Source organism: Apteryx rowi, unplaced genomic scaffold, assembly GCF_003343035.1.
Source record: "Apteryx rowi isolate R43461 unplaced genomic scaffold, aptRow1 scaffold_320, whole genome shotgun sequence".
Taxonomy (NCBI): domain Eukaryota; kingdom Metazoa; phylum Chordata; class Aves; order Apterygiformes; family Apterygidae; genus Apteryx; species Apteryx rowi.
Window position 1 is genome coordinate 1020656 of NW_020449642.1, and position 11642 is coordinate 1032297.

An 11642-nucleotide genomic window follows, 5' to 3' on the forward strand; every position below is an offset into this window, starting at 1 on the left:
CCCTTGCCGCTCGGGCAAGCGGGGCCGGCGCCCCGTCCCGTCAGCCCGCAGGAATGCCCATGCCGGAGCTGCGTTTCTCGGCCTCCGCTAGCGACATCAGGGAACACGGCGAAGCGCATCCGCTTGCAGGTATTTCAGTGCCAAGGCGGGAGAGGAAGAGTTGGTACAGCTCCTTTTCAGCCCGCCGATGGGCGAGCAAACGCCGTCTCGCTTGCCAGGCTGGTGCGTTACTCTGCTGGCGCAACAGCATCCTTCCCCCCATCAGACTGAACGATTAATTCCACAAGTATCTAGTTAGTTAATCACCAGATGACAAATGCAATCAGGTCACACTGTCTCCCTTCACTAGAAAGGGCGATCCAGGAGGGAATTCAGGGAAATTTGCAGAGCAAATCCTGGCTTGCAAACTGCCCTGAACCTTGCATTTGGACTTGTCTATCCAGAAAAACTTAAGGAGCTCTGAGGAGTCATTCTTGCCCATCCAAAGCTTGCTATTAAGAAAACTCAAGCACCACAGTTTAATAGAATCAAGATCTTTATTGATCTCACTGTAACAGCAACCACTGGTGAGAGCTTTTTTCCTCCCAAACACCTGTTTCGAAAGACAGTAAAAAAACCTGAACAGCAGAGAAGCTGCCCAAAGACATGTCAGGCACTCCTTGCTTTTCAGCCAGAATCCCGTTTAAAAAGAAAACTCGTAGAAAGCCGATGGGCCAGGAAACCGAGACAAAAGGAGGTTGGGAAGGGGGCGTTCAGGGGGAAAAAAAAAAAAAAAGTGGTTTTGCTTCTTTTAAACCGGCGAGTTGAACTAAAAAGGTCGAGGACGCTCGAATGGTCCCGTCCGTGGTATTGCCCGCTGCGGGCGGCTGTGGGGCCGGGCGAGGGCTGCTCCGCGGCGGCACGGCCGCTTCCCTCCCGGCGGCGGCGGAGGAAGGCACTGGGACGCCGCCTCGCCGGGACGCTCCCGCGCTCGCCCCCCGCGCCGGCAAGGCCGTTGCGTTTCTACTCCTTGTGCAATCCAATGATTAAAGCTCTCTCCAGCTGTGTGTTTCTTCTGGCTCCTGCCCGTAAGTTAATTATCCTCAGATTTTTGGCTTTGAGAGCAGATTTTGCCAAACGAGTCACTCCGCCAAAGTAGATGGTCCATGTATGAGCAATCTCCTTTCATGCTCAGATCAGTACGTTTTCTCCCGCTGCCCTGCTGCTCCCTCAATCCAAGGATGTAATAGACTTCCTAGGATCTTCGTTTTAAGGAAAATATATTTATTTATATATAATATATATATTTGTGTGTGTTATAAACATCCACCCCACACACATATACATATTTCTACTTGCACTCATTCACTCGTGCGCCTAAGATGGCCATCTCCCAGTTAATGGCTAAAAGTACACATCGCAACCTGCCAGCTACTACACGTGGGATTTTAAATCAGAGGAACGGTGGTAAAGGGACCAGAAGCTTCAAGTCGGGTGGAATCTGGGTACAAAGCATTTCTCTCTAATCATCTCGATTTCAGGATCTGGCAAAGCAAGCTCACGCCAAATCCAGGCGGCATGAGATTCAGTCCAAAGGAAAGGATGTTTGAGAGGCATGCTACTGCGAGACTTCAGGTTTCCTCGGTTTTGGTTTCTCCCCACCAAAACGAGTGACGGAAACCTCCTGAAAGAGTTGGACTCCTTTAACTCTTGCCTCTACGTGGAAAATTAGATCGAAGATGGTAGCTTAAAACTAGACACTGCACCAATCTGAACCAAACACACCTAGAGAAATAAATTACCAAAAATAAAAAAGTGCACAAACCCTGCATCTTTGATGCCGAATGAATCCACCACGCAACTGGACTGGAGGATTTTAACACTGTCTCGGAGAACACAAAGCACAACTCGGAGGTGACGAGCGCAGAGCGGGCAGGCGAGGCCAGCGCCATCACCTCGCCAGCGGGAAGCGTCTCCCGCGGCCAGGGCGCAGGCACGGGGCGTCGCGGAGGAGAAGAGCCGTCTCCCGGCGAGGCAGGAGACAGCGGCAGCGGCCACCCCGGGACCCTGGCCACCCTTCCGAGGGAGGAAGGGGGAGCAGGCGCTCGAGTGGGAGCTGCTAGCTGAAATCTAGGCGGAAGATGAAATTTGGGTATTTCAGGCGATACGGCATCTCCCCGAAGATGCAGCTTAGATGCATCGCTTAGATGGCCAGGTTTTGGCCCATCTCGGTGACCGGCTGGCGAAGCCGACCGGCTCTGTGTCATTCAGCAGTTTCCTAGACAGGCCACGGAGCCGGGCGAATGACTAAACCGGCTGAGAAGACAAGCAGGAGGAGGTCGCAGGTACATGCTGCACCAGCTCCCCTGGCCTTCCCAAGACACCCAGTTTCTAAGCGGCATCTTCCCCAGCACACGGTGCTGGTCACCAAGTGCTGCGAGATCCCAAAGAGCTGCCCGGCGCTGGTGTAACTCGCACAAGATGCTCAGGAAAAAAACACAAGATCTTAATGAGGAAAGAAGAGATGTAAGAACTGATCCCTAACAGGGTGGGAAGAGAGGAAGCAGAGCAAAGGGCGTAATTAGAAAATGATTTCATCCTGCCCTCTGAGGCAGATTTAGCAAGACAGATTTGAAAGCCCAGGGGAGAAATGCTGCATCCACAGACTAATTAGATCAGAGAACAGAGCGGTTCAAGACATGTTTGAGCTGCCAAAGGCACGCTGTATGTGCAGCCAAAGCTTGAAAAAGAAAGCAGTTCCTTCAGAGGGCTTTGGAAGACCTTAGACAGTTGTGACAAGTCCAACAGCTTATTGCAGCTGTCTGGTAGCCCTTAGCCTGGCCAAGTGGCCAGCTCGTATCCTCAGAGAGGGATGCAAGAGAGCTTTTCCATTCGGAGGTCAAGATCCCTTTTGAAGCTCTCCCTGGGAAGAGATATGGGGGAGGCGAAGCACAGGAGTGACACTGTGTATTTATGCTGAGCTTCCTCCTGTGAAAAAGCCCCTGCATCTTAGCTCTCCATGTCGCTGCTGCATTTAGTTCTTTCAAAGAAATCACAGTATTAAAGCCTTCTCCAGGCCATAGCCCTCACCCAGAAGAGCAAAAATCAAATCTCTGAATGGAAAAACTCCCTTATGAACCTGAAATGTCTGAAGGGCCAAGCTGGCTCTCAGCTTGGTGTAAATGCCGAGAAGCATTTTTGCAGAAAGGGCAAATGGGAAGAGCACACAAGACCACCACCAACACCTCCTCGAATCCCCTCGCAAGTCATCTTTTGTGGCTACAGGTATATTGGAGGGGGGAAGGATGCAATGGAAGAGCTTGAAGAGGTTGGACACGCTTATTTTAATCTGTCAGAAGAAAGAGGCTGACAGCCAGAGAGGGGCAAGAAGCCAGCACAGAACAAGGTTGTGTGACACCTGGCACCTGACTACTCCTCTCCTGAGTATCTACTGCCTGTTTCTTTTCAGAGAAGATGAGACTAGGCTGTGCAAACTCCTCCAGTACCCTGGGAACTAGCTAGCAGCCAGTTAGCTTGCAAGTCAGAGCAAGCCACCACTAGGCTGTCTTTGGTGAGCTCATAGTTCAAAATAGGCTAGTAAGAACCTTCTGCAAGTTTGGAAACCAGATCAGGTGTGCGGTCGATCTGGCACGTCAGACCACTGACACCGCCAGGCAGGTCTGGCCGCCTGTAGGCATCTAGCACATTGGGAGAACCACAGAGCAGCCAAGGAAGCTACACACGACTGGCCGAAATGACACAGGACCAGGAGAAATGATGCATGACCAACGGACGACCCCACGTGCCTGGAGTGGCAGCCAGAGAGAGGGAGGGCAGCCTACAACACCTGAAATGGCACTAGACACCTATGTGCAAACAGCTCACTCTCACCCGGAGTCGGACAAGAGCAGGAACGGGAGGCCAGCGCTGACTTACGGACACAGCTGCAAACCAGACTCCCTCCCTGACAGCCCTCTCCAGCTCCCCAGAGCCCTGGGGGTTTCATCACAACGCAGCAGGTTGGTACGAGCACACAAGGAAAGAAGAAGATGGCCTCACGTGGTCTTTGTGCTCGCCAGCTCTAGAGTTGGTCCCAGCGCACAAGCAAGAGTTGGCCATGGGGCTCCAGGCTGCACCAGCTCCCAGAGCCAAGACGGCAGCCGAAGTCTGCCCAGCCCTCTGCTCCTCTGCCCAGAGGCGGTTTCCAAGCAGCTGCGAGGGCTCTGTACCACTTCGGGGTCTCTAGACGGGAAGGAGAATCGTCCCATCACCATGTAAACCGCGTTAAGGTTACTGCTCGAAGCACGCCTCGAGGCTGCCGTCATGCAGGGAAAGACCTAGCCTGCAAGATTTGGGACACAAGGGTTTAAAAACACTGGAGTTTAGGCTTTTTTTCTTTTCTTTTCTTTTTTAAGAAAGTTTGTCAACATTTTTATGGCCTGCCCTTCCTCCTGAATGCACAGTGCCAGGACAGCGGTTTCCCCTTGCCGTTGTAGCCGTGCTGGTAGTGCCGAACCGGATGGAAACAATCACCCCGTTTTCACAGCTTAGGCTAAGCCCGGAGGAAGCGGCAGACGAGTCACCCTCAAGGGGAAAGACTGGCTTCGGTCTTCCAGCTTGGTAGTAACAGGAAGTAAAACGTTTCTGAAGGCAAAAAAGACGCTGCCAGGATCAAACGGCAAAGCCCGGCACTCCAACTGCGGCTGCCCAGGGTGACACCGGAGCGCAAGCCAGTGCCAGCTCCCACCCGCTCCGCGGGTGTTGCGGCATCCCGATCACAGCGGCTGCGGCCAGCAGCAGCAGGCACAAACGCACACGTCTTAGTCAAACTCTAAACTCAAAATTCACACGTAGAGAGAAAAAGAGCATCTCCCAGGGACTTAAAGACGCCAGGCACTAGACTGAGCAGCACAGACAAGATCGTATCCCTGCCGCGCTGCCAAGGCTGGCAAAGCCGCCGGGGCAGTGATCTGACAGCGTCGCCGTTTTTCCCGCAGTGCCTCTGCCTGTCCGGGGAAGGCGCAGGGCGGGAAACGAATACGGGAGAGTGCAGACCTGTCCCTGCCCACGCTGGCGCTTCTGCGACAAGACCACTGTCCATCCGCGCTTTCAAGGACGGCTATGTTCAGGCACAGCTAGGGTGTTCGCGACCACGCAGTATCACAGCGTCTCATGATTAACCTGTCCTCACAACACCCCTGTGAGGTAGGGAGGTGCTACCACCCCGCTTTTCCAGGTGGGGACCAAAACGGAGAGATGAAGAGACTTGCCTAAGGTCACACAACATCTACGGCAGAGCCTGGATGGACACGCTCACCCCAACCTGACCCACAAGACCATATTCTCCCTGGGTTTTTGTTTCTTGCCTTCAGTACTTAAAAAGTTGCCGCTCCAGGAGAAGCCGTCCTGACGACGGCCCGCGGTGGATTAATGGAAGCCCTTGCCGCACTGCACCCTGCCGAATGTATTTGCACAAGTACGCCAGTGTCTCGATTGCGCCATTCCTGCGACAAGAGCCAAACTTCTGACCCCCCGTGCAACACTTTGAAAAGTTACCCCTCTGACAAGCAAGGCAGAGCCCCATGATGAGAAAAGTAACCAAAAGCCCGCTGGCGCCTAGGGCCGGGCGGCCGCCGTGCACCTCCCGGCTCGGGTCGCCTCCGCTCAGGGACGGGCTCCAGGCTCTCCTCGCGGCAGAGCCGCAGAGCGAAGCTGCCGCCCGTTCTGCCTCATCGGCCCAGCGGCCACTGGGATCCGGAAACTGCTGGTGATGACACATGAGGCAGAACGGAGAAGCCTCCACCTGCGCTCTGGCGCCGGGCTCATGGCACCGGGACTTCGGAACCGGGAGCTCTCGACAAGCCAGCCGCCTGTAGTGGCCTTTGCACGAAACACAGGCAAGTAACGCCAGAGAGCGAGCACAGAGCAGGGAAACGTGGTTTTAGTTACTTCACTGATCATCAGGCTTTTAGGAGACCCTGCATCTCCCACGCGCGCTGCAGACCAAGCCGATTCCTGAGACAGCAAACATCACAAAGGGATTTTGCTCCTGTATTATTCACATTTTGAAGGGGGGGAATTTAAAAAAAAAAAAAAAGAAAGCAATAGGGAGAGCACTTTTCAGGAGACATTCACCCCAGCCCAAAAGAGAAGTGACCAGTAAAGTGCCCCTTTTCAGTACCAAGAATAAAAACAAGGGCTTTTTACAACATATGGCTAAGCTGCCGTGATTCCCGACTGGTGGGTCGGGAACTCGGTCCCCTGGTTTAAGGGCCAGGTACGTTGCCCGACGCCACCGGCGGCTAACTCGGCTCCCTGGGAGCACCTAAGGGCCAGGCCGGAAAGGTTTTACTCGACCCAACGCACCGCACTTAACACACACAGCGCCCAGCCAAAACCCAGGGGGTGCCGGTAACCCCTTTGGCAGCAGGGCAGCACCTGAGCGGGAACCAGAAGAGCCCGGAGCAAGCGGCGGCTTGGTTTCACGAGGCAGCCCGGCCGCGAGGCACCCCGGGAAAGGGAAGGGGGCCAGCAGCCGCAGGGGACCAGAGGCGAGGGAGGCCCGAAGGAGCAGGGCCGCAGCTGCCCGGGGGCACGTGCCCGGGGACATTCCATGCATATTCCTTAAAACAAGTTTTGGAAAGGGGACGGGGCGAGGACAGGATGGCTACTGGTGTAAGAGAGCTCAGAGGCATCAGGAACAAGCTGTTTCTGAAGTACCTTCAGTGTTTGCAACATGGCTGGCCAGAGAAATCGGGAGAAAAACGGGCCAAAAGGGGGAAGCCGCCAAGGAGAGCCAGTGAGGAGAATACCGAGCCCTCCTGCGTCTGCTCCCCTTCGGCTCGGAGCCGAGGGCTTTGCCAAGCAGAACGCGCGTGAAACAAAAATGCAAAGCTTTTGCCAACGGGAGTTTTGGGGCAATGTTCCTTCGGGAGGGGAAAGGGGAAGGAGGGCAGAGGAAGAAGCAGCAGAACAGTAAACGGAGGCTCTGAACGCGCTAAGAAAGGCTATTCAAAAAGAAGTCGGGAAGGGAAGAACCGGGTAAAATGCAGGACTGACACACATTAATGCAATTCTTCTTCAGAAAAAGAGCACAGAGAGAAACACCAGACCCCCGCATACCGAAGAGCGCTCTGGCTGCGGAGGCAAAGGGGCTCAGACGGAGCAGAAACCAGCCCTGCCTCCACTCCTCTGAGCAAGTTTTAAAAACACAAGTGACCAAAAGCGTTAGAGACGCCGTGTTGCAAGCACGCGCTGGCTGGGCCATCGGCGAGCCGCGATCAGGCGGCGGGCGGGTGGAGGACGAGGGGTAACGCCGTATCCGCCAGCCGGAGATCGCCTGCGCCCTGCCGCTCCTGGTGACTGAGGTTTGGATTGGGGCTGGGGGGCAAGATATTGGGAAGCTGTATTCTCGCCTGCGCGTGCTTTCGCAGATCACCTTTAAAGTGCGAGAAGCCAGAGACGTGTTCCTCAGCTCGGTATATCCTGGCAAGGGTTTAAAAGAGAGAGGAAGAGGAAGGGGAAGGGGCCGAGGAGCTAGTCTTCTGAGCCTTTGGCACCTGGAAGGGTGAGGAGGGGACGCTGACGGAGGCTGTTGCCGCTGCTGCTTCTTTCACCTTCCGGGTACGGATCCTGCTAGCCGAATCAGGTGTGCACAGGTGTCAGGAGTTGCTGCCTCTCCACGGGCTGGTCAGATATCCATCTCGAACTGCGCATCGTCCCCTGGCAAAAGGGAGCAAGGTGTTAGAGGACAGGAGAGACGTACGGAAGGGGGGAAACGCTAAGGAAAGGCCCCCAGAAGTCCAAGGCACCCCACCGGACCTAACGGTCAGAAAGGCTAAAAGCCAGCGAAATCCCTGCAGGCCAGAGCAGCACGAGGTGCTGTTTTATTTACCAGACTCAGGGAGCCAGCTTTACACCGCTGCATTCCCACGAAATGACTTAAAAAACAGACGAGTCTCCTGCAACTTCAAGCAGTTACCGAATGACAAACCGAGAAGAAAAGTCCCCGCAAGGGAGGGAAGCGGCACGTCCGTCTCAGCCCGCGGCTATCCCCAACGGCGGCCAGACTCAGTAAAGCCGTCCCCGGGGTCAACAGGAGCGCTGCTCTCTTACCCATCGAAGGCTTCCCGTCATGATTGTTCAGATTGTTAACCTCCACTTTGGGCTCCTCGACTGCGGAGCCGGGGCTGGTGACACCGGGAATATTCGGGAGATGGCACGGCGGCGTCTGGGCCATGGGGGAGTTGCGGCGGTCTAGCAGGAACTTTCGGTCGTAGATGATCCGGGTACCTAGGCGCGGGCGAGAGGAGGACCGGCACGTCAGGACACATCCTGCCCGCCCTCTCCTGGGGCGCTCAGCCTTCCCCCGTGTCACAAGCGCTACGGAGCTCACCGTACTGCGAACCTCCCCATGTCCCCGAGGAAATGTTCGTTTAAAGGTACTTCACAGCCTCTTGGATCTACCCCAAGCTTTCGTGTTTGCGAAAGGAGTCAACCGGCAGCCCTGCATGCCAAAACCTTGCACTTGCCCATAGGAGAGGACAAGTTTCCTCACGAAGGACCTCTGCTCAAGCCCAGGGATACTTTGGGAGGGAGAAGAGGGAGCGAACGGGTCAATGTATCGGCACACAGTGCGTGCTAGGGCTATTGCACCTGCTCATATCTGGGCACCGCGGTGGCAGCTGATAAGGTAACGCTGGGAAAACACGCCGGGCCGCAGCTGAGGACCAGCGACAGGGTGCCCCCGGGCCTTGTTTCGGGCGCTTCTCCCGGCCACGGTCCTGCAAGCGTCCGAGCAAACTCCAGGCAGCAGTGGAAAGCCCGTGAAGGGACTCGCGAATATGAAGCTTAAGCAGCAAAACCTGCGCTGGCAGCAGACAGGCTATGGAGGGGCAGAGGATCCCAGTTGGATCCTCGGCTCGGAGATTCGGGAGATGCACCCGACAACGCAGCTTGGAGCACCGACGGCCGGAGATACAACCAGGACCAGGACCAGGACCAGGACCAGAGCGGGTGCAGCTCCACCTGGCTAGTCACAACCCGGGGTATTCCTGTCCAGACTAGAAAGAGGAAGCAGCATCCACCATTTGACGCACTCCTTCGCTACTGCCCCGGATGGGACACAGAGGCCTCAGCAGGGGAGCGACCATCACATATACGGACAACCAAGGAGGTTTCCCTCTGCTTTCTACCACAAACACAAAATATTCACTACCGGGAACCATCCAGGCAGGCTTCTGGCTCAGGGGAGTTTCTATGGCCAACAGCAGGGCCACACTCGAGCTGTTAAGAGCCCCAGATGTTTACATTTTATGTCCTGGAGATGCTGACAGAGGGAGGTGGAACTCGCTCTCCAGCGAAAACAACTTTATCAGGACTAAGGAGTAAAATGCAATGGTTTTCATTCCAAGATAAGAATTGCAGGAAGCTATTCTTAGCGGGGTGTGCAGCTGTGGTCAGAAAAAAAACATTGTCTGTGTGTCACACTTTCGACCTCCATCAGTAGCTCCCAGAGAACCAGGACGCGGAGAAACCTGCACTCTCACGCCCCGTTGCAAAGCAGAAGCTATTCCACGCGATTGCCCAGCAAGCCTGATTTTTGACAGCACACTAAGTAGGTGACTTAGAGGACTCGCAGAGACCAGTTACAAGCATAAACACAAGGCTGTTTTTCAGCCTCTCCTCCGACCATTAACCACATTGCAACAGAGACCCAAAGGTGAAACGCGCAAAGGAATTTAAAAATGACAAGTACCACTTGAAACCCAGTGCAGCAAGTCAGAGCTTTCCCAACAAATCAGCACCACCCGCACGCTATTAGCAGATGTGCCCTCCTTGGGAAATCTTGTGGTTTTAATGACATACGCAAGCGATACAAGCTCTTGGGGCAAAGTCTTATGTTTAGAAATATAAAGCACTAGCAAAAGTAATGTCCTGGTTAATTATTATATGCATACATATATGTACATGTACATGTACATACATATACACATATGCATGCACACAAGCTCTTTCCTTCTAAAAAAGGTTTGTGCACAAACGCAAGCCTCACGCTGCTAGTTTAAAGCAGATCTGAGCGGTATGTTTGTGTGCTACACGGTGTTTTTCTAGGCAGTAGGCTCCACATATTTCACATCTCAGGCGGGCTTCAGAAACAGACTGTGCTGGCCACAGCCACGCAGTTTTATCCTGTTTTATTGTTCAGGTCAAACATCTCGCCCATGGGCGGCTGCTCAGCAGCCAGATACTTTGTCTCCTGTAAAGCACCATTCATGTCCCACTTGCAAATAAAACACCAGGCCTGACGATTAGAGAAACGTCAAGTCAACAGACATTAGAGAGGATCCCAACCTCTCTTTTCAGTACTCCCAGGAAATCCCCTCTGGTTGCGTGTGCACGTATTCCTGCTCATCGCAGGAGAGTTAACGCCACGTTGCATCAGCAAAGCGCCAGGTAGAACTAGGTTACAGTCCCTAAACAGTTTTAGGACTTGGACCCAGAGGGACTCTGCAAGCTCACCTCCTTGAACAGGGGAGGAAAATCCCTGTCTCCGGGCTCAGCAATCGCTGCGGGACAACTCCTGCAAGGAGCAGAAACCCAAGGCATGGCTGGCTGGGAGCAGAAACCCAAGCCATGGCCAGCCAGGAGCAGAAACCCACGGCATGGCCGGCCGGGAAGCGTCTGCCCCAGCCCCAACTAGCAGCCTCAGGGGAGGGAGAGACAAGAAATAGTAATTGCCATTGTGCGGCAGATGGGACAAGGGAGGTTGGGGGGCACGGGCACCCCTCCTCAAGGGAGGTGGCACTGGCGCGGGGCCCGCCATGGCACCGCTGGCCCTCGGGAGGCCGAGGCACCTCCTGCGAGGTGCGAATCGCCGGCGGAGCCGCACTTCCCAACGCTTGGCATAGCTCCCCACGAGCCATGGCCGGAAGCGGCAAGCGGTGCCGGCGGTGGTCTCCAGCGGCGGTGACCTCCAGCGACGACGTCCAACGCCGCCAGACTCGGCCCGTGCACCTGCCGCGGCCAGGGCCGCCGGGCGACGCGGGCGATCCCAGGAGAGCGCGATCCCAGGAGAGCGCGCGGGGAAGCGGCCGCTCTCCGGCGACGGCGTCCTCGGCCGCCTCGGGAGCCCAACCGCCCAGAGGAGGCCGCTCGGCACGGCGGCCGCCCCCGAGGCGCCGTCCACCCCCTCCAACCCTGGGTTTCCCAGGGATTTCCCCCCCCTCCTTTTTTATTCTTTTATTTTATTTATTTTTTATTATTATTTTTTTTTTCCTCCCGCGCGCCGGGGAAGTTTGCGGCCCGCTCGGGCTGGAGGCCTGGCACATCCCGGGGGAAGGAGGCGTGAGCCGCCCCCCCCCCCGCCCCGCCGCCGCGGAGCCGCCATTTCGGGTGTCCCTCCCCAATTCACACGGGGGGGGGGAGGGGAGGCCTGGCCGGGGGGCCGGGGCTCACCTCCGGGCGTGGTGGAGAAGAGGGTGCCGCCGGGCGTGGTGCAGTAGTCGTGAGGTAGCTGCGCCGCGTCGCTGATGGCCACGGTGCGGGTGCGCGGCGGGATGGCGCGGCTCTGGCTCGGCTGGTGGCCGCCGGCGGACGCCATGGCCCCGCGCCTTTGTCCCCGCCGAGGCAGGCCGGGAGGCGGGACGCGCCGCCGCGCCTCC

At 55.9% G+C, this 11642-nt stretch overlaps 2 protein-coding genes across 3 annotated transcripts in view; one reads left to right on the forward strand and one right to left on the reverse strand.

The window, feature by feature from the left end:
- Positions 1-550: 550 nt before the first annotated feature.
- On the reverse strand, positions 551-11581 carry EIF4EBP2 (eukaryotic translation initiation factor 4E binding protein 2). Of its 2 annotated transcripts, XR_003254396.1 has the most exons (4): positions 11437-11581; positions 8095-8271; positions 7418-7701; positions 551-1241 (listed from the first exon to the last, which is right to left on the reverse strand). XR_003254396.1 is itself a non-coding variant. In XM_026071068.1 (3 exons), exons 1-3 carry the CDS (start codon positions 11579-11581, stop codon positions 7670-7672), a joined length of 354 nt encoding a protein of 117 aa, XP_025926853.1. In that variant the 3' UTR covers positions 551-7669. The 2 variants fall into 2 exon arrangements, 1 of the variants encoding a protein (XP_025926853.1); XM_026071068.1 differs by having other exon boundaries at positions 551-7701.
- The window catches only part of LRRC20 (leucine rich repeat containing 20), a 10332-nt gene continuing 10121 nt past the window's right edge, over positions 11432-11642 (forward strand). The window contains exon 1 of the mRNA XM_026071067.1: positions 11432-11490. The gene's annotated coding sequence lies outside the window, so the exon portion shown is untranslated. The remainder of the gene's footprint in view (positions 11491-11642) is intronic.

Coding starts and splice junctions, on each gene's coding strand:
- EIF4EBP2 (XM_026071068.1), bottom strand. CDS start 11,581: ATGGCGTCCGCCGGCGGCCACCAGCCGAGCCAGAGCCGCGCCATCCCG. Junction 8,272..11,436: donor CTTCTCCACCACGCCCGGAG/GTGAGCCCCGGC, acceptor GCCCGCGCCTAG/GTACCCGGATCATCTACGAC. Junction 7,702..8,094: donor TGACGGGAAGCCTTCGATGG/GTAAGAGAGCAG, acceptor CCCTTTTGCCAG/GGGACGATGCGCAGTTCGAG.